This window comes from Coregonus lavaretus (genome assembly GCF_964263955.1).
Source record: "Coregonus lavaretus genome assembly, chromosome: 26".
Lineage (NCBI taxonomy): Eukaryota > Metazoa > Chordata > Actinopteri > Salmoniformes > Salmonidae > Coregonus > Coregonus lavaretus.
The window spans coordinates 43327113-43353713 of record NC_140013.1 but is presented as its reverse complement, the minus strand read 5'-3'; the positions used below and the strand labels follow the sequence as shown (position 1 = coordinate 43353713).

At 43.6% G+C, this 26601-nt stretch overlaps 2 protein-coding genes across 2 annotated transcripts in view; both read right to left on the bottom strand.

Moving 5' to 3' along the window:
• gab2 (GRB2-associated binding protein 2) overlaps window positions 1–12416 on the bottom strand; it is a gene marked incomplete at its 3' end in the record, with an annotated part of 102145 nt that extends 89729 nt beyond the window's left edge. The window contains exon 1 of the mRNA XM_084143498.1: window positions 11930–12416. Coding sequence (XP_083999624.1) covers window positions 11930–12004 — 75 coding nt within the window. The 5' untranslated portion in view covers window positions 12005–12416. The remainder of the gene's footprint in view (window positions 1–11929) is intronic.
• A 2114-nt stretch (window positions 12417–14530) lies between these two features.
• The window catches only part of LOC311101350 (asparaginyl-tRNA synthetase-like), a 28331-nt gene continuing 16260 nt past the window's right edge, over window positions 14531–26601 (bottom strand). The window contains exons 10-14 of the mRNA XM_084142487.1: window positions 23406–23472; window positions 21382–21519; window positions 19333–19430; window positions 19012–19038; window positions 14531–15298 (exon numbers count right to left, since the gene is read on the bottom strand). Coding sequence (XP_083998613.1) covers window positions 15154–15298; window positions 19012–19038; window positions 19333–19430; window positions 21382–21519; window positions 23406–23472 — 475 coding nt within the window. The 3' untranslated portion in view covers window positions 14531–15153. The remainder of the gene's footprint in view (window positions 15299–19011; window positions 19039–19332; window positions 19431–21381; window positions 21520–23405; window positions 23473–26601) is intronic.

Genomic DNA, 26601 nt, shown 5'->3' with positions numbered 1-26601 from the left:
CGTGATGAAATGTTATTGTCCTATTTACAAGCTCTTGATAGAGGGCTGGGCAACTGGCGCCCGCGGATCAATTTCCAAAAACGAAAACTTCCTGTTGAGTTAGAATAGTAGAAAATGGGAAGGGGGTACCTAGACAGTCACACAACTGAATGCATTCAACCGAAATGTGTCTTCCGCCCCATGGCGAAATGAGTAGAATTGCAGGGAATTACCTCTAAAACTTCCAATTTCGCTTAGGGACCCCAAAAGGCTAGGGCCGGCTCTGAATGCACTTGTGGGTATGAATGTTGATACGCAGACCCAGGAGCCAATGCGGCCCCTCAAGATGAGATTTTTTTGTGGCCCCCACCCCCATCAAAGTAGTCTATCCCTGTGTTAATAGGTATGTGATACTGTAGTTCTAAATGTTTACAACAACATCTTTACGCATCCTACAGTCTCCCTCTCTCCCTCTCTCCCTCTCTCCCTCTCTCCCTCTCTCCCTCCCTCTCTCCTCTCTCCCTCCCTCCTCCCTCCCTCCCTCCCTCCCTCTCTCCCTCTCTCCCTCCCTCTCTCCCTCTCTCCCTCCCTCCCTCCCTCCCTCCTCTCTCCCTCTCTCCCTCCCTCCCTCCCTCCCTCTCTCCCTCTCTCCCTCCCTCCCTCCCTCCCTCCCTCTCAGACTAATACCTTGGCAGTGGAATGTCAGGAGCATTAGTGTCTTTAAATAGCCTTCCTCTACATTGGGCTCAGCTAAGTCAGATGACAGCAATACTGCTGTCTAAATGGCCCCCATTGTCCCACAACTAACAGCCTGCTGCCTCTGCGTGTGTATGGTCTCTCTCTCTCTCTCTCTCTCTCTCTCTCTCTCTCTCTGTGAGTTCTAATGGAAGGAATTCTAGATGGCCCGATTAGTGTGTTCAGTAGTAACTAATCATTCCATCTGTTTACACTGTCTGCTGCCTGCTTCAACAGTGTGTGTTCTAGTTGATTATTGGGAATGGGACTTGGACTGGGAGACTAGTAAAGGTGTGGTACCACCAGGCTCCACCTTGTAGTTGTGGTACCACCAGGCCAACCTTGTAGTTGTGGTACCACCAGGCTCCACCTTGTAGTTGTGGTACCACCAGGCTCCACCTTGTAGTTGTGGTACCACCAGGCCACACCTTGTAGTTGTGGTACCACCAGGCCACACCTTGTAGTTGTGGTACCACCAGGCCACACCTTGTAGTTGTGGTACCACCAGGCTCCACCTTGTAGTTGTGGTACCAACAGGCTCCACCTTGTAGTTGTGGTACCACCAGGCCAACCTTGTAGTTGTGGTACCACCAGGCTCCACCTTGTAGTTGTGGTACCACCAGGCTCCACATTGTAGTTGTGGTACCACCAGGCTCCACCTTGTAGTTGTGGTACCACCAGGCTCCACCTTGTAGTTGTGGTACCACCAGGCCACACCTTGTAGTTGTGGTACCACCAGGCCACACCTTGTAGTTGTGGTACCACCAGGCTCCACCTTGTAGTTGTGGTACCAACAGGCTCCACCTTGTAGTTGTGGTACCACCAGGCCAACCTTGTAGTTGTGGTACCACCAGGCTCCACCTTGTAGTTGTGGTACCACCAGGCTCCACATTGTAGTTGTGGTACCACCAGGCTCCACATTGTAGTTGTGGTACCACCAGGCTCCACATTGTAGTTGTGGTACCACCAGGCTCCACATTGTAGTTGTGGTACCACCAGGCTCCACATTGTAGTTGTGGTACCACCAGGCTCCACATTGTAGTTGTGGTACCACCAGGCTCCACATTGTAGTTGTGGTACCACCAGGCCAACCTTGTAGTTGTGGTACCACCAGGCTCCACATTGTAGTTGTGGTACCACCAGGCTCCACATTGTAGTTGTGGTACCACCAGGCTCCACATTGTAGTTGTGGTACCACCAGGCTCCACATTGTAGTTGTGGTACCACCAGGCTCCACATTGTAGTTGTGGTACCACCAGGCTCCACATTGTAGTTGTGGTACCACCAGGCTCCACATTGTAGTTGTGGTACCACCAGGCTCCACATTGTAGTTGTGGTACCACCAGGCCAACCTTGTAGTTGTGGTACCACCAGGCTCCACATTGTAGTTGTGGTACCACCAGGCTCCACATTGTAGTTGTGGTACCACCAGGCTCCACATTGTAGTTGTGGTACCACCAGGCTCCACATTGTAGTTGTGGTACCACCAGGCTCCACATTGTAGTTGTGGTACCACCAGGCTCCACATTGTAGTTGTGGTACCACCAGGCTCCACATTGTAGTTGTGGTACCACCAGGCTCCACATTGCAGCAAAGGACTGAGATTGTTAACCCCACCTCCTAGTGCCTGACCAAGGCCATAATATTAACCCTATCTAATTAAGCATGAGCACTGTGTTTAGTTGTTAAGTTGTTTATTGGTTATTGGCTGGGATTGAACTATAGAGGCGGGGTAGGTACCACCAGGCCCCCCTTGCAGTGACTAAAACCATAATATTAACAATTCTGGGTCTTGTTCATTATAAGTTCCTTCTTTTTGTGTAGTTTTTCTTGCCTAGGGTTTCTTCTGCCTACTGATCTCAACCATGGTGATGCAGACCATGAACACAGGGTTGTGTTTCTATGTCAGTGGTATACGTTGTCATGTTTTCCCTCTGCTCTGTTCTCCCTGACCTGCTGGTCTCTGGATAAACACAGTGACACACACACACACACACACACACACACACACACACAGTGAGACATACAGGACAGACAGACTGACTGACTGAGTGGCCGGCCTTCTGAAGACAAATGAAATGCACGCACACACACACACACACACACACACACACACACACAAAGATGACATCATGGCAAAGCCAGCTATACACTCTTAGGTTCTAGATAGCACCTTTTTTTCTAAAAGGGTTCTTCGGCTGTCCCCATAGGAGAATGCTTTGAAGAGAACCCTTTTTAGTTCCAGGTAGAACCATTTTGGGTTTCATGTAGAACCTTTCCCACAGAGGATTCTACATGAAACCCCAAAGGGTTCCAACTTGAACCAAAAAGGGTTTTCCCTCGAACCAAAAAGGTTTTCCCTCGAACCAAAAAGGGTTTTCCCTCGAACCAAAAAGGGTTTTCCCTCGAACCAAAAAGGGTTTTCCTATGGGGACAGACAAATAACCATTTTGGAACCATTTTTTCTGGAGAGAGATTATAGGAAAAAGAGAGCGAGAGGAGAGGAGAGGAGAGGAGAGGAGAGGAGAGAGGGGAGAGGGGAGGAGAGGAGAGAGAGGAGAGGGGAGAGGGGAGAGAGAGAAACAAGAGGGAGAGAGAGAGGAGAGAGGGGAGAGGAGAGAGGAGAGAGGAGAAAAACAAGACACAGCCCCAACAGACTCCCCCCCCCCCCCCAACTAATCAATACCCCCCAAACCAACCATACCCATAACCCATATAGCCCCCTCTGATCAGACCTATGCCCCTCCTGCCCACCACTCCCACAAAGAGAGCCTCAACATGAAAGTCACACACACGCCCAGGCCGTGAGCAGGCAAACAGGCCCAACCCCGACTCTTACACTAGCCCAAGCCAATGGCATGTACCAGATGCCCAGCAGGCTCTGCACACACTTACTGGTCTGAGGCCAAACCACACGACTAACAACATTGGACACTTTATGGAACACAAAGCCTTCACTATCTCATCCTGGAATATCCAAGGCCTGAGGTCATCTGCCTTTGGCCTAAAGAGCAGGAACCTGAAATAATCAGAAATACAGACATTGTCATCCTACAACAAACATGGTATAGAGGAGATGGGCCCACTGGTTGCCCTCTAGGTTACAGAGAGCTGGTAATCCCATCCACCAAACTACCAGGTGTGAAACAGGGAAGGGACTCAGGTGGTATGCTCATTTGGTATAGAGCAGACCTAACTCACTCTTAAATGAATCAAAACAGGAACATTTTACGTTTGGCTAGAAATTCAAAAGGAAATGACCTCAACAGAGAAAAATTCCTCCTGTGTGCTACCTATATCCCCCCAGTAGAATCCCCATACTTTAATGAAGAGAGCTTCTCCATCCTGGAGGAGGAAATCAACCATTCCAGGCCCAGGGACATGGACTAGTCTGTGGCGACCTAAATGCCAGAACTGGGTATGTACATACTCAATGGTAGGCTTCGAGGGGACTCCTACCGTAGGTACACCTATACCTCATCTCTTGGCAGTAGTACTGTAGACTACTTTATCAATGACCTCAACCCAGATTCTCTCAGACCATTCACAGCCAGCCCACTGACACCCCTATCAGATCACAGCAAAATCCCAGTCTACTTGAACAGAGCAATACTCAATCGTGAGGCATCAAAACCAAAATAACTGAATAATATTAAGAAATGCTATAGATGGAAGGAAAGTAGTGTGGAAACCTACCAATTTTTATTTATTTATTTATTTATTTATTTATTTTTGTAATTTAGCAGACGCTCTTATCCAGAGCGACTTACAGGAGCAATTAGGGTTAAGTGCCTTGCTCAAGGGCACATCGACAGATTTTTCACCTAGTCGGCTCGGGGATTAGAACCAGCGACCTTTCGGTTACTGGCACTACGCTCTTAACCACTAAGCTACCTGCGGCAGCAGCGGTACCAAAAAAACAATTAGGCAACAATTTAAATCCCTTTTAGACAACTTCCTGGACAAAACATTTCACTGTAATTGTGAAGATATATTGTAAACTTGGAAGTAGAAAACCTAAACATTATATTTGACCTCTCAGCTTCCCGATCAAATCAAAAAATGTCAAGCAGAAAAACTAAGAAAATTTACAGTGACAAATGGTTTGATGAAGAATGTAAAAACCTAAGAAAGAAATTGAGAAACCTATCCAACCAAAAACATAGAGACCCAGAAAACCTGAGCCTACGCCTTCACTATGGTGAATCACTAAAACAATACAGAAATACACCACGGAAAAAGAACGAACAGTACATCAAAAATCAGCTCAATGTAATTGAAGAATCCATAGACTAACCACTTCTGGGAAAATTGGAATACACTAAACAAATAACAACACGAAGAGATATATATCCAAAACTGAGATGTATGGATAAACCACTTGTCAAATCTTTTTGGCCCTATATCAAAAAAAGAACTGCAGAAACATATACAGTGAGGGAAAAAAAGTATTTGATCCCCTGCTGATTTTGTAAGTTTGCCCACTGAAAAATAAATGATCAGTCTATAATTTTAATGGTAGGTTGATTTGAACAGTGAGAGACAGAATAACAACAAAAAAATCCAGAAAAACAGATGTAAAAAATGTTATCAATTGATTTGCATTTTAATGAGGGAAATAAATCATGTCTGTATTTCTCGAAACCTTAATGACTTGGAGAAGATCTGCAAAGAGGAGTGGAACAAAATCCCTCCTGAGATGTGTGCAAACCTGGTGGCCAACTACAAGAAACATCTGACCTCTGTGATTGCCAACAAGGGTTTTGCCACCAAGTACTAAGTCATGTTTTGCAGAGGGGTCAAATAATTATTTCTCTCATTAAAATGCAAATCAATTCATAACATTTTTGACATGCGTTTTTTTGGATTATTTTGTTGTTATTCCTTCTCTCACTGTTCAAATAAACCTACCATTGAAATTATAGACTGATCATGTCTTTGTCAGTGGGCAAACGTACAAAATCAGCAGGGGATCAAATACTTTTTTCCCTCACTGTACATGATCAAATAAAAATCTTAGAATCAGCTATTAAAGACTACCAGAACCCACTGGATTCTCCAATTACATTGAATGAACTTCAGGACAAAATACAAACCTTCCAACCCAAAAAGGCCTGTGGTGTTGATGGTATCCTAAATGAAATGATAAAATATACAGACCACAAAGTCCAATTGGCTATACTTAAACTCTTTAACATTATCCTTAGCTCTGGCATCTTCACCAATATTTGGAACCAAGGACTGATCACCCCAATCCACAAAAGTGGAGACAAATTTGACCCCAATAACTACCGTGGGATATGTGTCATCAGCAACCTTGGGGAAATCCTCTGCATTATCATTAACAGCAGACTCGTAAATTTCATCAGTGAAAACAATGTACTGAGCAAATGTCAAATTGGCTTTTTACCAAATTACCGTACAACAGACCACATATTCACCTTGCACACCCTCCAAAACAAAGGCAAAGTCTTCTCATGCTTTGATGATTTCAAAAAAACTTTTGACTAAAATTTGGCATGAGGGTCTGCTATACAAATTGATGGAAAGTGGTTTTGGGGGAAAAATATAAGACATTATAAAATCCATGTACACAAACAACAAGTGTGCGGTTAAAATTGTCAAAAAACACACACATTTCTTTCCACAGGGCCGTGGGGTGAGACAGGGATGCAGCTTAAGCCCCACCCTCTTCAACATATATATCAACGAATTGGCGAGGGCACTAGAACAGTCTGCAGCACCCGGCCTCACCCTGCTAGAATCTGAAGTCAAATGTCTACTGTTTGCTGATGATCTGGTGCTTCTGTCACCAACCAAGGAGGGCCTACAGCAGCACCTAGATCTTCTGCACAGATTCTGTCAGACCTGGGCCCTGACAGTAAATCTCAGAAAGACAAAAATTAAAAATAATGTGTTCCAAAAAAGGTCCAGTTACCAGGACCACAAATACAAATTCCATCTAGACACCGTTTTCCTAGAGCACACAAAACAACTATAAAATACCTCGACCTAAACATCAGTGCCACAGGTAACTTCCACAAAGCTGTGAACGATCTGAGAAACAAGGCAAGAAGGGCCTTCTATGCCATCAAAAGGAACATAAAACTCGACATACCAATTACGATCTGGCAAAAAATACTTGAATCAGTTATAGAACCCATTGCCCTTTATGGTTCTGAGGTCTGGGGTCCGCTCACCAACCAAGAATTCACTAAATGGGACAAACACCAAACTGAGACTCTGCATGCAGAATTCTGCAAAAATATCCTCAGTGTACAACGTAAAACACCAAATAATGCATGCAGAGCAGAATTAGGCCGATAGCCGCTAATGATCAAAATCCAGAAAAGAGCAGTTAAATTCTACACCCACCTAAAAGGAAGCGATTCCCAAACCTTTCATAACAAAGCCATCACCTACAAAGAGATGAACTTGGAGAAGAGTCCCCTAAGCAAGCTGGTCCTGGGGCTCTGTTCACAAACACAAACAGACCCCACACAGCCCCAGGACAACAACACAATTAGACCCAACCAAATCATGAGAAAACAAAAAGAGAATTACTTGACGCATTGTAAAGAATTAACAAAAAAACAGAGCAAACTAGAATGCTATTTGGCTCTAAACAGAGAGTAAACAGTGGCAGAATACCTGACCACTGTGACTGACCCAAACTTAAGGAAAGCTTTGACTCTGTACAGACTCAGTGAGCATAGCCTTGCTATTGAGAAAGGCCGCCGTAGGCAGACCTGGCTCTCAAGAGAAGACAGGCTATGTGCACACTGCCCACAAAATGAGGTGGAAACTGAGCTGCACTTCCTAACCTCCTGCCAAATGTATGACCATATTAGAGACACATATTTCCCACAGATCAGACAGACCCATGAAAACAAACCCAATTTTGATAAACTCCCATATCTATTGGGTGAAATACCAAAGTGTGCCATCACATCATTACAACACTGTTTATAGCCATAATATTACATTTGAAATGTCTTTATTATTTTGGAACTTCTGAGTGTAATGTTTACTGTTCATTTGTATTGTTCATTTCACTTTTGTTTATTATCTATTTCACTTGCTTTGGCAACGGGGCGGCGCACAATTGGCCCAGCGTCGTCCAGGGTAGGGGAGGGAATGGCCGGCAGGGATGTAGCTCAGTTGGTAGGGCATGGCGTTTGCAACGCCAGGGTTGTGGGTTTGATTCCCACGGGGGGCCAGTATGAAAAATACAAAAAATAATGTATGCACTCACTAACTGTAAGTCGCTCTGGATAAGAGCGTCTGATAAATGACTAAAATGTAAATGTAACGTTAACATATGTTTCCCATGCCAATAAATCCCTTTGAATTGAATTGAGAGAGCGAGAGAGAGAGAGAGAGAGAGAGAGGAGAGAGCGAGAGCGAGAGAGAGATGGGTTTGTAATGCAACACCATACATAAACACTAGCCAGCTGTATTTGTCACAGATTATCTCATGTTCGTCTCTGCTATCATAAATCCTATCTAATTCAGTTAAAGAGATTCAACATGATCTTGTAACATATCATACGAATTTCCAGGACGTAACATATATGAATTTGCAGGCTTTAAGAGGAAATAGTACTATTTTAAAACGTCATATTCATCCTCCCCAGCACTACCCCAACATCAACATCCTGTATGTTAAAATGGCACGTTTCTATGTTTTGTAGTCAAGAAGAAAAGAGGAAGATATGAGTTTCCAATGACTTCATCGGTGTGTTACCAGTGACATCATCGGTGAGCATCATGTGATTAACAAATTATGAGTAGGCTTCACCAACTAATTGGTTGATGATGTCACTGGTAACACACCGATGATGTCACTGGTAACACACCGATGTCGTCACTGGTAACACACCGATGTCGTCACTGGTAACACACCGATGTCGTCACTGGTAACACTTATCTTCCTCAACCTTTTTTTTACTACAAAACACAGAAACGTGCCATTTTAACATACAGTATGTTGATGTTGGGGTAGTGCTGAAGATGATGAATATGAATATGGTCCTCTGTAGCTCAGCTGGTAGAGCACGGCGCTTGTAACGCCAAGGTAGTGGGTTCGATCCCCGGGACCACCCATACACAAAAAATGTATGCGCACATGACTGTAAGTCGCTTTGGATAAAAGCATCTGCTAAATGGCATATTATTATTATTATATTATAAGTTGTCCACATGTACTGTCCAGAGACAGACATGCTTTCCCAAAAGGCCTATGGGCCCTGGTCTAAAGTAGTGCACTAAACAGGGAGGTATTTGGGATGCGGCCCATGTCCAGTCCATAGAGATCGCATATTGGTGACTACAGTAATATTCATAATTCATATAAAATGGCAACACAGACAGAAGTTACATTATTTTCGGTCGGATAATAAGGATGAGAATAATATTTCTTCCTTCTGCTACTAAGCAGTTTACAGGCAATCATGGGGACATATGTCCTTAACAGCATTAGAGGGACAGGCAGACAGATGGACAGGCAGACAGATGGACAGGCAGACAGATGGACAGGCAGACAGATGGACAGGCAGACAGATGGACAGGCAGACAGATGGACAGGCAGACAGATGGACAGGCAGACAGATGGACAGGCAGACAGAGGGACAGGCAGACAGATGGACAGGCAGACAGATGGACAGGCAGACAGATGGACAGGCAGACGGAGGGACAGGCAGACAGATGGACAGGCAGACAGATGGACAGGCAGACAGATGGACAGGCAGACAGATGGACAGGCAGACAGATGGACAGGCAGACAGATGGACAGGCAGACAGATGGACAGGCAGACAGATGGACAGGCAGACAGATGGACAGGCAGACAGATGGACAGGCAGACGGAGGGACAGGCAGACGGATGGACAGGCAGACAGATGGACAGGCAGACAGATGGACAGGCAGACAGAGGGACAGGCAGACAGATGGACAGGCAGACAGATGGACAGGCAGACAGATGGACAGGCAGACAGAGGGACAGGCAGACAGATGGACAGGCAGACAGATGGACAGGCAGACAGATGGACAGGCAGACAGATGGACAGGCAGACAGATGGACAGGCAGACAGATGGACAGGCAGACAGATGGACAGGCAGACAGATGGACAGGCAGACAGAGGGACAGGCAGACAGATGGACAGGCAGACAGATGGACAGGCAGACAGATGGACAGGCAGACAGATGGACAGGCAGACAGATGGACAGGCAGACAGATGGACAGGCAGACAGAGGGACAGGCAGACAGATGGACAGGCAGACAGATGGACAGGCAGACAGATGGACAGGCAGACAGAGGGACAGGCAGACAGATGGACAGGCAGACAGATGGACAGGCAGACAGAGGGACAGGCAGACAGAGGGACAGGCAGACAGATGGACAGGCAGACAGATGGACAGGCAGACAGATGGACAGGCAGACAGATGGACAGGCAGACAGATGGACAGGCAGACAGAGGGACAGGCAGACAGAGGGACAGGCAGACAGATGGACAGGCAGACAGATGGACAGGCAGACAGATGGACAGGCAGACAGATGGACAGGCAGACAGATGGACAGGCAGACAGATGGACAGGCAGACAGATGGACAGGCAGACAGATGGACAGGCAGACAGATGGACAGGCAGACAGATGGACAGGCAGACAGATGGACAGGCAGACAGATGGACAGGCAGACAGATGGACAGGCAGACAGATGGACAGGCAGACAGATGGACAGGCAGACAGATGGACAGGCAGACAGAGGGACAGGCAGACAGATGGACAGGCAGACAGATGGACAGGCAGACAGATGGACAGGCAGACGGAGGGACAGGCAGACAGATGGACAGGCAGACAGATGGACAGGCAGACAGATGGACAGGCAGACAGATGGACAGGCAGACAGATGGACAGGCAGACAGATGGACAGGCAGACAGAGGGACAGGCAGACAGATGGACAGGCAGACAGATGGACAGGCAGACAGATGGACAGGCAGACAGATGGACAGGCAGACAGATGGACAGGCAGACAGAGGGACAGGCAGACAGATGGACAGGCAGACAGATGGACAGGCAGACAGAGGGACAGGCAGACAGATGGACAGGCAGACAGAGGGACAGGCAGACAGATGGACAGGCAGACAGATGGACAGGCAGACAGATGGACAGGCAGACAGATGGACAGGCAGACAGATGGACAGGCAGACAGATGGACAGGCAGACAGATGGACAGGCAGACAGATGGACAGGCAGACAGATGGACAGGCAGACAGATGGACAGGCAGACAGATGGACAGGCAGACAGATGGACAGGCAGACAGATGGACAGGCAGACAGATGGACAGGCAGACAGATGGACAGGCAGACAGCATCTCAATGGTACTATAGAGCCCCATTGTGAGCACAGCTTCCTCTGCAGGCCTTTAACTATTAGTTAAATATAGTCTGAATAAAGTTGTTTTTGAAAACACATCACATTTACATCGTTTAGCGGACGCTCTTATCCAGAGCGATTTACAGGAGCAATTAGGGCAGGGATTTCGTTTTTTTTTTTTTTACACAGACCCACTGCAGCCCCTCATGATCAGTTCCGTTTTATGTGGACCCCATCCCCATCCCTGAAATAGGGTAAAGTGCCTGACTCGGGGGCACAATGAGAGATTTTTCACCTAGTCGGTTCAGGGATTCAAACCAGCGACCTTTCAGTTACTGGCCCAACGCGCTAGGCTACCTGCTGACACATGACTTATAGATAAGTCTAAAAACAGAGGGAGCAGCATCAGATAAGTCTAAAAACAGAGGGAGCAGCATCAGATAAGTCTAAAAACAGAGGGAGCAGCATCAGATAAGTCTAAAAACAGAGGGAGCAGCATCAGATAAGTCTAAAAACAGAGGGAGCAGCATCAGATAAGTCTAAAAACAGAGGGAGCAGCATCAGATAAATCTAAAAAGTGAGGAGAAAATTGGAGGCAACATGTAACTCTCCAGGGCAGTTGTATGCACCTGTTAGAAATTGAACTCATCACAAAACATCTCTCTCTCTCTCTCTTTATACATACCAGCTGAAGTGGGTGGACAGACAGACTACGGTCAGAACAGCTGTCAGTCCATCCATACTCCCTGTTAGCCTACTGAGTCAATACAGGCTGTTGAGTAACAACCAAAAGAAAAAGTGCGCAAAAAGTAGGATAATAATTTATTCTATATTACTTACATATCTCCTCAGTTTCTTCTCCGGTGGCGATTTTCTCAGCCAGCCTTGGAAGATGATTTCTCCTCCACCGCTCATGCTGAACAAAAAACCGCTTCTTCAAAATCCTGTTCCAGTCTCTTAACAGCTACTGGTGTAATATACTTTCTTTAGTACATGACGGGTTCCGTCCAGTGCCTAATGTCCAGTTCTTTTGGTCAATGTGGAGTGGCGCTATCGGTGCCGGACACTGTTTGGTGCAGTCCGCTCCCCATTTATCTCGTTGGGTCTATAAGCGCAAGGCTGACTGCGCGACAGGAGATGCTGCCTGACTGCTATTCGTCCTTGGTGTCACCATAACGCACAGAACTGAATCACCACCTCTAGCCGGTTCGCGGAGCGCAACAACCGATCCCTCGTCCCTCGTCCCTCTCCCCGGGAGTTATTATGCGGCTGTGCTGGACGGTAAACTAGCAATGAGCCCGCGAGCGGCGGGTGCCCTCAACGGATCACGGTGATGTAGGAAGTACTGAAGGATGTCTCTGCACTTTGTTTTCCACGCCCACTGAACTACAGGGATGGGCTCTGGGCAAGAACAGCAGCGCTGGGACGAACAGAGAGGAGCTGTGCTTGGCTTGGCTTGGCTTGGCTTGACGCAAGCACAGCTCCTCTCCCTGTTCATCCCCGGAGTCCATTATGCGCCAAAGCAGTCAGACGCAACATAGTGTAGTACAAACCACACACCCACTGGCCAAAAAAACTGGTTGAATCAACAGCGTTTCTACGTCATTTCAACCAAAAGATTCAATGTGATGACGTTGACTCAACGTGGAAAACGGATTGGATAAAATAAATAAAAAAGGACATCAACATATGGGAATGTCATATTTTTTTCACCCAACTTTTGACCTAAATCCAATGACATGGTGACATGTTTTGTTAATTTCACGTTTAATTCACAACTCAACCAAATGTAAATTAAAACTAGATGTTGAACTGGTGTCTGTGCCCAGTGGGCAGAGGCAAATTAAATTGCGAACATGGAAACAGGAGTAAACTCTAGCAGAAGGACTATGACCCTCCTTAGACAAACCGTGGGAAGTAATGTAAAAATGTCGGTGAATGGAAACTATGATCTGTGCCGCAATTAATAGGCTTGTAAATAGGACAATTGGTTTAATCCAACTTTTTATGCATGAAAGTCTCTTATTAATTAGTAGGCTGATATATGTTACTAAGATAACATTTCCTTCTACCTATAAGTTGTGTTGAGAAACTCGTGGGTTGATCAACTGTTGCTTGAATGTGAATCTTTCGTCAATGGCAGAAAGAAAAATGATACAGGATACAGAAAATCCAGGAGATAAGAAATGAGGAAGAGGTGTGAAAACGCACCATCTAGTGGATAAAAGAGACGCCTACTACGCGACACGAAACATAGCTCTGGTCCAGGGCCCTGTTTCACAAAAGCATCTTAAAACTAAATTCATCATTAGAACCAGATTAAGTGAGGGAACGTACACTAACGCCCTGGACCAGAGCTACCATTACACTGGACATGATTACCTAAGAAGGGCAGTCACATAAATAACTACAGTAACTGGCCGTGAAGTCGAAGTGAATCATTCTTCAGCCTTGTTTCGCCATCATAATACATACAGTAGTCACCTTGTCTGTGCCCCTAAAGGACTCCTGGAAACAGTTATGTGATGTCTGTGCACCTGAAGGACTCCTGGAAACAGTAGTGACCTTGTCTGTGCACCTGAAGGACTCCTGGAAACAGTAGTGACCTTGTCTGTGCACCTGAGGGACTCCTGGAAACAGTAGTGACCTTCTCTGTGCACCTGAAGGACTCCTGGAAACAGTAGTGACCTTCTCTGTGCACCTGAAGGACTCCTGGAAACAGTAGTGACCTTCTCTGTGCACCTGAAGGACTCCTGGAAACAGTAGTGACCTTCTCTGTGCACCTGAAGGACTCCTGGAAACAGTAGTGACCTTCTCTGTGCACCTGAAGGACTCCTGGAAACAGTAGTGACCTTCTCTGTGTACCTGAAGGACTCCTGGAAACAGTAGTGACCTTCTCTGTGTACCTGAAGGACTCCTGGAAACAGTAGTGACCTTCTATGTGCACCTGAAGGACTCCTGGAAACAGTAGTGACCTTCTCTGTGTACCTGAAGGACTCCTGGAAACAGTAGTGACCTTCTATGTGCACCTGAAGGACTCCTGGAAACAGTAGTGACCTTCTCTGTGCACCTGAAAGTCTCACGGAAACTCAAACACACTGTTCTAGACTCAATCAACAATACATTGGTCCAATCAACAATACATTGGTCCAATCAACAATACATTGGTCCAATCAACAATACATTGGTCCAATCAACAATACATTGGTCCAATCAACATTTAAATATAGCTGCGGGCAGTAGTTTCAATCACCCTCGGCTGCAGCACCCTCGGCTGCAGCACCCTCGGCTGCAGCACCCTCGGCTGCAGCACCCTCGGCTGCAGCACCCTCGGCTGCAGCACCCTCGGCTGCAGCACCCTCGGCATCACTACTTCCCGTGCCTATGCATTTAAACACTATTTTTGACAGTTTCTTAAATGAACAACAGCAGACAACATTTGGTCATTTAGACTTTTTATAAATAAAAAAACATTGACATCTTCACAAACGAATCATCTGACCATAGTGCTATATACCCTGAGTGTACAAAACATTATGAACACCTGCTCTTTCCATGGCATAGACTGACCAGGTGAATCCAGGTGAAAGCTATGATCCCTTATTGATGTCACTTGTTAAATCCACTTCAATCAGTGTAGATGAAGGGGAGGAGGCAGGTTAAAGAAGGATTTTTAAGCCTTGAGACAATTGAGACATGGATTGTGTATGTGTGCCATTCAGAGGGTGAATGGGCAAGACAAAATATTAAAGTGCCTTTGAACGGGGTATGGTAGTAGGTGCCAGGCTCACCGGTTTGTGAAAAGAACTGCAACGCTACTGGGTTTTTCACACTCAACAGTTTCCTGTGTGTATCAAGAATGGGCCACTATCCAAAGGACATCCAGCCAACTTGACACAACTGTGGGAAGCATTGGAGTCAACATGGGCCAGCATCCCTGTGGAACGCTTTCGACACCTTGTAGAGTCCATGCCCCAACGAATTGAGGCTGTTGTGAGGGCAAAAAAGGATGCAACTCAATATTAGGAAGGTGTTCTTAATGTTTGGTATACTCAGTGTATGGTTTACAGAAGGCAGGAGCGGGAGTATCTGGGGAATGGAATAACGTCTTTGATGTTGTCAACCCCCAAAACACACTGCAGGTAGCGCTCAAAGCCCATCCCAAACCCACCGTGAGGGACAGAGCCAAAACGCCTCAGATCCAAATACCTGGAGAGACAGAATATAGTAGATTAGAGTAGAATATAACAGAACAGAATAGAACAGTGTAGAGTAGAATAGAACAGAATAGAACAGTGTAGAGTAGAATAGAACAGAATAGAACAGTGTAGAGTAGAATAGAACAGTGTAGAGTAGAGTAGAATAGAACAGTGTAGAGTAGAATAGAACAGTGTAGAGTAGAATAGAACAGTGTAGAGTAGAATAGAACAGTGTAGAGTAGAATAGAATATAATAGAACAGTGTAGAGTAGAATAGAACAGAATAGAACAGTGTAGAGTAGAGTAGAATAGAACAGAACAGTGTAGTGTAGAGTAGAATAGAACAGTGTAGAGTAGAGTAGAATAGAACAGTGTAGAGTAGAATAGAACAGAATAGAACAGTGTAGAGTAGAATAGAACAGTGTAGAGTAGAATAGAACAGTGTAGAGTAGAATAGAATATAATAGAACAGTGTAGAGTAGAATAGAACAGAATAGAACAGTGTAGAGTAGAGTAGAATAGAACAGAACAGTGTAGTGTAGAGTAGAATAGAACAGAACAGTGTAGAATAGAACAGAATAGAACAGTATAGAGTAGAACAGAATAGAACAGTGTAGAGTAGAATATAACAGAATAGAACAGTGTAGAGTAGAATATAACAGAATAGAACAGTGTAGAGTAGAATAGAACAGAATAGAACAGTATAGAGTAGAATAGAACAGAATAGAACAGTGTAGAGTAGAATAGAACAGAATAGAACAGTGTAGAGTAGAATATAACAGAATAGAACAGTGTAGAGTAGAATATAACAGAATAGAACAGTGTAGAGTAGAATATAACAGAATAGAACAGTGTAGAGTAGAATATAATAGAACAGTGTAGAGTAGAATAGAACAGAATAGAACAGTGTAGAGTAGAATAGAACAGTGTAGAGTAGAATATAACAGAATAGAACAGTGTAGAGTAGAATAGAACAGAATAGAACAGTGTAGAGTAGAATATAACAGAATAGAACAGTGTAGAGTAGAATATAATATAATAGAACAGTGTAGAGTAGAATAGAACAGAATAGAACAGTGTAGAGTAGAATAGAACAGAACAGTGTAGAGTAGAATAGAACAGAATAGAACAGTATAGAGTAGAATAGAACAGAATAGAACAGTGTAGAGTAGAATAGAACAGAATAGAACAGTGTAGAGTAGAATAGAACAGAACAGTGTAGAGTAGAATATAATAGAATAGAACAGTGTAGAGTAGAATAGAACAGAATAGAACAGTGTAGAGTAGAATAGAACAGAATAGAACAGTGTAGAGTAGAATAGAACAGAATAGAACAGTGTAGAGTAGAATATAACAGAATAGAACAGTGTAGAGTAGAATAGAACAGAATAGAACAGTGTAGAGTAGAATAGAACAGAACAGTGTAGAGTAGAATAGAACAGAATAGAACAGTATAGAGTAGAATAGAACAGAATAGAACAGTGTAGAGTATAATAGAACAGAACAGTGTAGAATAGAACAGAATAGAACAGTGTAGAGTAGAATAGAACAGAATAGAACAGTGTAGAGTAGAATAGAACAGAATAGAACAGTGTAGAGTAGAATATAACAGAATAGAACAGTGTAGAGTAGAATATAACAGAATAGAACAGTGTAGAGTAGAATATAACAGAATAGAACAGTGTAGAGTAGAATATAATAGAACAGTGTAGAGTAGAATAGAACAGAATAGAACAGTGTAGAGTAGAATAGAACAGTGTAGAGTAGAATATAACAGAATAGAACAGTGTAGAGTAGAATAGAACAGAATAGAACAGTGTAGAGTAGAATAGAACAGTGTAGAGTAGAATATAACAGAATAGAACAGTGTAGAGTAGAATAGAACAGAATAGAACAGTGTAGAGTAGAATAGAACAGAATAGAACAGTGTAGAGTATAATAGAACAGTGTAGAGTAGAATATAACAGAACAGTGTAGAGTAGAATATAATAGAATAGAACAGTGTAGAGTAGAATATAACAGAATAGAACAGTGTAGAGTAGAATAGAACAGAATAGAACAGTGTAGAGTAGAATAGAACAGTGTAGAGTAGAATATAACAGAATAGAACAGTGTAGAGTAGAATATAACAGAATAGAACAGTGTAGAGTAGAATAGAACAGAATAGAACAGTGTAGAATATAACATAATAGAACAGTGTAGAGTAGAATAGAACAGAATAGAACAGTGTAGAGTAGAATAGAACAGAATAGAACAGTGTAGAGTAGAATAGAACAGTGTAGAGTAGAATATAACAGAATAGAACAGTGTAGAGTAGAATATAACAGAATAGAACAGTGTAGAGTAGAATAGAACAGAATAGAACAGTGTAGAATATAACATAATAGAACAGTGTAGAGTAGAATAGAACAGAATAGAACAGTGTAGAATAGAACAGAATAGAACAGTGTAGAGTAGAATATAATAGAATATAACAGTGTAGAGTAGAATAGAACAGAACAGAACAGTGTAGAATATAACAGAATAGAACAGTGTAGAGTAGAATATAACAGAATAGAACAGTATAGAGTAGAATAGAACAGAATAGAACAGTGTAGAGTAGAATAGAACAGTGTAGAGTAGAATATAACAGAATAGAACAGTGTAGAGTAGAATAGAACAGAATAGAACAGTGTAGAGTAGAATATAACAGAATAGAACAGTGTAGAGTAGAATATAACAGAATAGAACAGTGTAGAGTAGAATATAACAGAATAGAACAGTGTAGAGTAGAATATAACAGAATAGAACAGTGTAGAGTAGAATATAACAGAATAGAACAGTGTAGAATATAACAGAATAGAACAGTGTAGAGTAGAATAGAACAGAATAGAACAGTGTAGAATATAACATAATAGAACAGTGTAGAATAGAACAGAATAGAACAGTGTAGAATAGAACAGAATAGAACAGTGTAGAATAGAACAGAATAGAACAGTGTAGAGTAGAATATAATAGAATAGAACAGTGTAGAGTAGAATAGAACAGAATAGAACAGTGTAGAATATAACAGAATAGAACAGTGTAGAGTAGAATAGAACAGTGTAGAGTAGAATAGAACAGAATAGAACAGTGTAGAGTAGAATAGAACAGAATAGAACAGTGTAGAGTAGAATAGAACAGAATAGAACAGTGTAGAGTAGAATAGAACAGAATAGAACAGTGTAGAATAGAACAGAATAGAACAGTGTAGAATAGAACAGAATAGAACAGTGTAGAATAGAACAGAATAGAACAGTGTAGAGTAGAATAGAACAGAATAGAACAGTGTAGAGTAGAATAGAACAGAATAGAACAGTGTAGAATAGAACAGAATAGAACAGTGTAGAATAGAACAGAATAGAACAGTGTAGAGTAGAATAGAATAGAACAGTGTAGAATAGAACAGAATAGAACAGTGTAGAGTAGAATAGAACAGAATAGAACAGTGTAGAATAGAATAGAATAGAACAGTGTAGAGTAGAACAGAATAGAACAGTGTAGAGTAGAATAGAACAGAATAGAACAGTGTAGAGTAGAATAGAATAGAACAGTGTAGAGTAGAACAGAATAGAACAGTGTAGAGTAGAATAGAACAGAATAGAACAGTGTAGAGTAGAATAGAACAGTGTAGAATAGAACAGAATAGAACAGTGTAGAGTAGAACAGAATAGAACAGTGTAGAGTAGAACAGAATACTCTTACCATCCGTATGTCTCATCCAAACCAGCCCTAAAGAAGATGCATAATGTATTTAACAGACGAGTTATTTACCAAATGACTATGTTGATTCCATGTTTTTACACACTAATGACTGTGTTGTTACACAGGTATGACAACAGTATACATATTTACTCAATATTACGCTTTTCACATTTCTGTCCGTTGTATGTCAAATATATGTATGTACTTATACAGTATATATGTATTGGCCATGAAATGCATTGTTCTATTTTTTATTTGGAAGGATGTTTTCTTTTATCTCAAAGTGGTAATAGTTAATATCATGGGATAACGTGTTCTTACTGTCGTAGTCGTGCCTTCAGCAGGTCCAGTCTCTCCTCTCTCAGAGAGCCTCCACACATCTCTCCTACTCCAGGAACCAATAGGTCTACTGCTGCTGCCTGGGGAGGGAGGGAGGGAGGGAGGCACACACACACACACACACACACACACACACACACACACACACACACACACACACACACACACACACACACACACACACACACACACACACACACACACACCTGTCAACAGTTTTAGAACACCTACTAATTCAAGTAGAATAATAGTGAAGACATCAAAACTATGAAATAACACATATGGAATAATGTAGTAACCAAAAAAAGTGTTAAACAAATCAAAATATATGTTATATTTGAGATTCTTCAAAGTAGCCACCCTTTGCCTTGATGACAGCTTTGCACACTCTTGGCATTCTCTCAACCAGTTTCATGAGGTAGTCACCTGGAATGCATTTCAATTAACAGGTGTGCCTTCTTAAAAGTTAATTTGTGGAATTAATAAGTAAGCATTTCACTGTAATGTCTACACCTGTTGTATTTGGCGCATGTGGCAAATACAATTTTGATTTGATATGTATTATGGGATACTGGGTGGTGTAGGCAGAGTTGCAAAGAAAAAGCCATATCTCAGACTGCCCATCTTAATCTTTTATTTTTATTGGCCAATCTGAGATATGCCTAGAAGGTCAGCATCCCAGAATCGCCTCTTCACTGTTGATGTTGAGACTGGTGTTTTGCGGGTACTATTTAATGAAGCTGGCAGTTGAGGACCTGTGAGGCGTCTGTTTCTCAAACTAGACACTGATGTATTTGTCCTCTTGCTCAGTTGTGCACCGGGGCCTCCCATTCCTCTTTCTATTCTGGTTAGAGACAGTTTGTTCTGTTCTGTGATGGAAGTAGTACACAGCGTTGTACGAGATCTTCAGTTTCTTGGCAATTTCTCACATGTAATAGCCTTCATTTCTCAGAACAAGAATAGACTGACGAGTTTCAGAAGAAAGTTATTTGTTTCTGGACATTTTGAGCCTGTAATCGAACCCACAATTGCTGATGCTCCAGATACTCAACTAGTCTCAAGAAGGCCAGTTTTATTGCTTCTTTAATCAGCACAACAGTTTTCAGCTGTGCTAACATAATTGCAAAAGGGTTTTCTAATGATCAATTAGCCTTTTAAAATGATAAACTTGGATTAGCAAACACAACGTGCCATTGGAACACAGGACTGATGGTTGCTGATAATGGGCCTCTGTACGCCTATGTAGATATTCCATTAAAAATCAGCCGTTTCCAGCTACCAGCCATTTACAACATTAACAATGTCTACACTGTATTTCTGATCAATTTGATGTTATTTTAAATTGCTTTTCTTTTGAAAACAAGGACATTTCTAAGTGACCCCAAACTTTTGAACGGTAGTGTACATACACACACACACACACATATACTCTCACGCATACATATACACACACACACATACATATACACACGCATACATATACACACATGCATACACACACACACACATACTCTCACACACACGCATACATATACACACATGCATACATACACACACACACACACACACACACACACACGCATACATATACACACATGCATACATATACACACACACACGCATACATATACACACACATACATATACACACACACACACGCATACATATACACACACACACGCATACATATACACACACGCATACATATACACACATACACACACACACACACACACACACCACTGGGTGACTAAAAGGCCTTCAGCTTTTAGACTAAACCATAAGGAGATGGCTGGGCTGCAAGTGTTGAAGAAAGCACCTTTAAAAAAACGACAGATGGTTCAACTGACATGACGGGAACATGCCCGGAACAGTACAACTTCAATAGGTGAAACATTGAACTGTTTTAACTATGGAGCGGAGATTTGCTTGGCCTTTATTTAACCGGGTAACTTATTAAGAACGCATTCTCTTTTAGAATAACAACCTGATGTGTTGTTGAAACTAGACTGATCCGGACGTGATCTTACCGTGTGTAGAGGTTGGTCCAGGTTGTCTCGTGCATAGAAGGGCTTCAGGGCATAGGGGTAATCAGTGACGAAGAGAGGAAGATCGCCACAATGTTTCACCAGGTACTTCTCATGCTCTGTCTGCAGGTCACAGCCCCACTGGTAGAGAGGGAGGAGGAAGGGAGGAGAGAGGAAGAGGAAGACAGAGTAGAAGAGGGTGGGAGAAAGGTGGGGTAGAGAGTGAGGGGGGGAGAGAGGTGGGGTAGAGAGTGAGAGAGGTGGGGTAGAGAGGTGGGGTAGAGAGGTGGGGTAGAGAGTGAGGGGTAGAGAGTGAGGGGGAGAGAGGTGGGGTAGAGAGTGAGGGGTAGAAAGGTGGGGTAGAGAGTGAGGGGGAGAGAGAGGTGGGGTAGAGAGTGAGGGGTAGAGAGTGAGGGGGAGAAAGGTGGGGTAGAGAGTGAGGGGTAGAAAGGTGGGGTAGAGAGTGAGGGGGAGAGAGAGGTGGGGTAGAGAGTGAGGGGTAGAGAGTGAGGGGGAGAAAGGTGGGGTAGAGAGTGAGGGGTAGAAAGGTGGGGTAGAGAGTGAGGGGGAGAAAGGTGGGGTAGAGAGTGAGGGGTAGAAAGGTGGGGTAGAGAGTGAGGGGGAGAAAGGTGGGGTAGAGAGTGAGGGGTAGAGAGTGAGGGGGAGAAAGGTGGGGTAGAGAGTGAGGGGGAGAGAGAGGTGGGGTAGAGAGTGAGGGGGAGAGAGAGGTGGGGTAGAGAGTGAGGGGGAGAGAGAGGTGGGGTAGAGAGTGAGGGGGAGAAAGGTGGGGTAGAGAGTGAGGGGTAGAAAGGTGGGGTAGAGAGTGAGGGGGAGAGAGAGGTGGGGTAGAGAGTGAGGGGTAGAAAGGTGGGGTAGAGAGTGAGGGGGAGAAAAGGTGGGGTAGAGAGTGAGGGGGAGAGAGAGGTGGGGTAGAGAGTGAGGGGTAGAGAGTGAGGGGGAGAGAGAGTGAGGGGGAGAGAGAGTGAGGGGGAGAGAGAGTGAGGGGGAGAGAGAGTGAGGGGGAGAGAGAGGTGGGGTAGAGAGAGGGGGAGAGAGAGGTGGGGTAGAGAGTGAGGGGGAGAAAGGTGGGGTAGAGAGTGAGGGGTAGAGAGTGAGGGGGAGAGTAAGATGCAGAAAAAGGAGTGAGAAAGGTTTGACCTCACACCTTGCCTAAAACTGTAGAATCTAAAGTGTGAAAATAGAATCAGCTTGACATAGTACATAATACACAGGGTGCAACATTCTAGAATAGAGCTCTACTCTACTGACATCTGTTTTGAAACAGGCTACAGCTATCTCTTTCTGAAAGAGAATAGAGCTCTACTCTACTGACATCTGTTTTGAAACAGGCTACAGCTATCTCTTTCTGAAAGAGAATAGAGCTCTACTCTACTGACATCTGTTTTGAAACAGGCTACAGCTATCTCTTTCTGAAAGAGAATAGAGCTCTACTCTACTGACATCTGTTTTGAAACAGGCTACAGCTATCTCTTTCTGAAAGAGAACAGAGCTCTACTCTACTGACATCTGTTTTGAAACAGGCTACAGCTATCTCTTTCTGAAAGAGAACAGAGCTCTACTCTACTGACATCTGTTTTGAAACAGGCTACAGCTATCTCTTTCTGAAAGAGAATAGAGCTCTACTCTACTTACATCTGTTTTGAAACAGGCTACAGCTATCTCTTTCTGAAAGAGAATAGAGCTCTACTCTACTGACATCTGTTTTGAAACAGGCTACAGCTATCTCTTTCAGAAAGAGAATAGAGCTCTACTCTACTGACATCTGTTTTGAAACAGGCTACAGCTATCTCTTTCTGAAAGAGAATAGAGCTCTACTTACATCTGTTTTGAAACAGGCTACAGCTATCTCTTTCTGAAAGAGAATAGAGCTCTACTCTACTGACATCTGTTTTGAAACAGGCTACAGCTATCTCTTTCTGAAAGAGAATAGAGCTCTACTCTACTGACATCTGTTTTGAAACAGGCTACAGCTATCTCTTTCAGAAAGAGAATATAGCTCTACTTACATCTGTTTTGAAAGCAAATGTCTTGGAGCTGCTGTTTAGGATGTTTATGGCTTCTGTGTAGGTTATCCTGAAGCAAAGAGATGGAAATAACAATCATTATTAATGATAATTGTGTAATCGTTAAAATATCAATGATCGTTATGTCATCATTATGTTTTGGGGGTATTTTATTAGGATCCCCATTAGCTGTTGTGAAAGCAGCAGCTACTCTTCCTGGGGTCCACACAAAACATGAAACATGACATAATACAGAACATTAATAGACAAGAACAGCTAAAGGACAGAACTACATCAATTTAAAAACGGCACACGTAGCCTACATATCAATACATACATATAAAATATCTAGTTCAAATAGGGGAGAGGCGTTGTGCCGTGAGATGTTGCTTTATCTGTTTATTGAAACCAGGTTTGCTGTTCTTTTGAGCAATATGAGATGGAAGGGAGTTCAAAGCAATATTGCCTCTATATAATAATGTAAATTTTATTGAATTTGTTCTGGATTTGGGGACTGTGAAAAGACCCCTGGTGGCATGTCTGGTGAGGTAAGTGTGTATGTCAGAGCTGTATGTAAGTTCACTATGCAAACAATTTGGGATTTTCAACACATTCATGTTTCTGATACAAAGAAGTGATGCAGTAAGTCTCTCATCAACTCATAGCCAAGAGAGACTGGCATGCATAGTATTAATATTAGCCCTCTGATTACAATGAAGAGCAAGACGTGCTGCTCTTTTCTGGGCCAACTGCAGCTTAACTAGGTCTTTCCTTGTTGCACTCGACCACATCACTGGACAATAATCAAGATAAGGCAAAACTAGAGCCTGCAGGACTTGCTTTGTGGAGTGCGGTGTCAAAAAAGCAGAGCATCTCTTTATTACGGACAGACCTCTCCCCATCTTTACAACCATTGAATCTATATGTTTTGACCGTGACAGTTTACAATCTAAGGTAACGCCAAGTAATTTAGTCTCCTCAACTTGTTCAACAGACACACCATTCATTACCAGATTCAGCTGAGGTCTAGATCTTAGGGAATGATTTGTACCAAATGCTCTTAGTTTTATCCATTTTAGAATAAGGCTGTAATGTAACAAAATGTGGAAAAAGTCAAGGGGTCTGAATACTTTCCGAACGCACTGTAGTTGATTTTGTTAAAACACATAGGGTGTGTCTATATATGAAAAAATACATGTTTAAAAATGTCGACCAAGACTACTTTCGGTCGACCAAGATTTGTTTTTGTCGAGGACAGCCCTACCCCCAAGCCACTCCCGAGTGGTGCAGTGGTCTAAGGCACTGCATCGCAGTGCTAGCTGTGCCACTAGAGATCCTGGTTCGAATCCAGGCTCTGTCGTAGCCGGCCGCGACCGGGAGAACCATGGGGCGGCGCACAATTGGCCCAGCGTCGTCCAGGGTAGGGGAGGGAATGGCCGGCAGGGATGTAGCTCAGTTGGTAGAGCATGGGTTGTGGGTTCGATTCCCACGGGGGGCCAGTATGAAAAATAAAAAATAAATAATGTATGCACTCACTAACTGTAAGTCGCTCTGGATAAGAGCGTCTGCTAAATGACTAAAATGTAAATGTAATAAGGAGCGATGGGGTGAGGTTGGCTTCTTCTTTATATGTGTGGAGTAAAGCTTAAACCATGCATTTAGATTGTAGGTACGTATTGTAGTTAGGCATTGTAGGTAGTTTATCCAGGTAGTTATTGTAGGTAAGTATTGTAGGGTATTCGACTGAGCCCGGTGAAGCACGAGGCTAGCTCGCTAACCCACTACCTGGACCATTAAAGCTAGCTAGCTAGCGGGTAGCAACACCGCAGCCACTGCTAGCTGGCCAACTATACCAGCTAGCAGTACTGTAGCAACTAAATACATTTCAACGGAACGATTTGATTAGCGTAAAGTTAGCTAGCTACATAGTTGTCTTGGTATCAAAGACAAAGGTGTAGTATAGAGAAACTATCGAGGTTAGCTAGCCAGCTACATTTTCAAACAGTCAACACCGCAGCCACTGCTAGCTAGCCAACATTACCAGCTAGCAGTACTGTATCATTTTAGTCAATGAGAATTTTGCAACGTAAGCTTCACTTTCTGAACATTCGAGATGTGTAGTACACTTGTGTAGCTAGCATGACTGACTTTGTGCTAGCTAGCCAACGTTTAATTACTTCTGCGTTATGAAAGGAACTAGACACGGACATGAATTATCTATTGGTAGTTTGTTGTAACCAAGTATTGGCGCTAAACCGTGTGTTATTGGATGCTAGCATGCTAGTTAGCTATGGCGTCATAGGATACGGTGCCCTGGGCGGTTTTCACAGAAGAATACTGTACCAAGTTAGCTAGCTGAATAAACTAAGTTAGTCTATTCCTAGAAAACATTGAACTACTGTAGATTACAGCAATTATAATTTCTAAAGTGGAAGTTGGAAGAGTTGTATTTGAGTGTTTCAGTGAAAGGTTAGTGAGGGAGGCCTCGTTTCCCCAGATGTTTAGTTAATTTCATTCCGATCTCCTTTGCATTATTGTAGCCTTTTCTGTAGCCTGTCAACTATGCCTCTGCCTATCCCTGTTCTCTCCTCTCCGCACAGGCTATAAAAACGCCTCACACCGCGTGGCTGCTGCCTCTCTAACCTGGTGGTCCCTGCACGCACGACCCACATGGAGTTCCAGGTCTCCGGCAGCCTCTGGAACTGCCGTTCTGCTGCCAACAAGGCAGAGTTCATCTCAGCCTATGCTACCCTCCAGTCCCTCGATTTCTTGGCGCTGACAGAAACATGGATTACCACTGAAAACACTGCTACTCCTGCTGCTCTCTCCTCGTCTGATCATGTGTTCTCGCATACCCCAAGAGCATCTGGTCAGCGCGGCGGTGGCACAGGAATCCTCATCTCTCCCAAATGGACATTCTCTCTTTCTCCCCTGACCCATCTGTCCATCTCCTCATTTGAATTCTATGCTGTCACAGTCACTAGCCCATTTAAGCTTAATATCCTTGTCATTTATCGCCCTCCAGGTTCCCTTGGAGAGTTCATCAATGAGCTTGACGCCTTGATAAGTTCCTTTCCTGAGGATGGCTCACCCCTCACAGTTCTGGGTGACTTTAACCTCCCTACGTCTACCTTTGACTCATTTCTCTCTGCCTCCTTTCCACTCCTCTCCTCTTTTGACCTCACCCTCTCACCGTCCC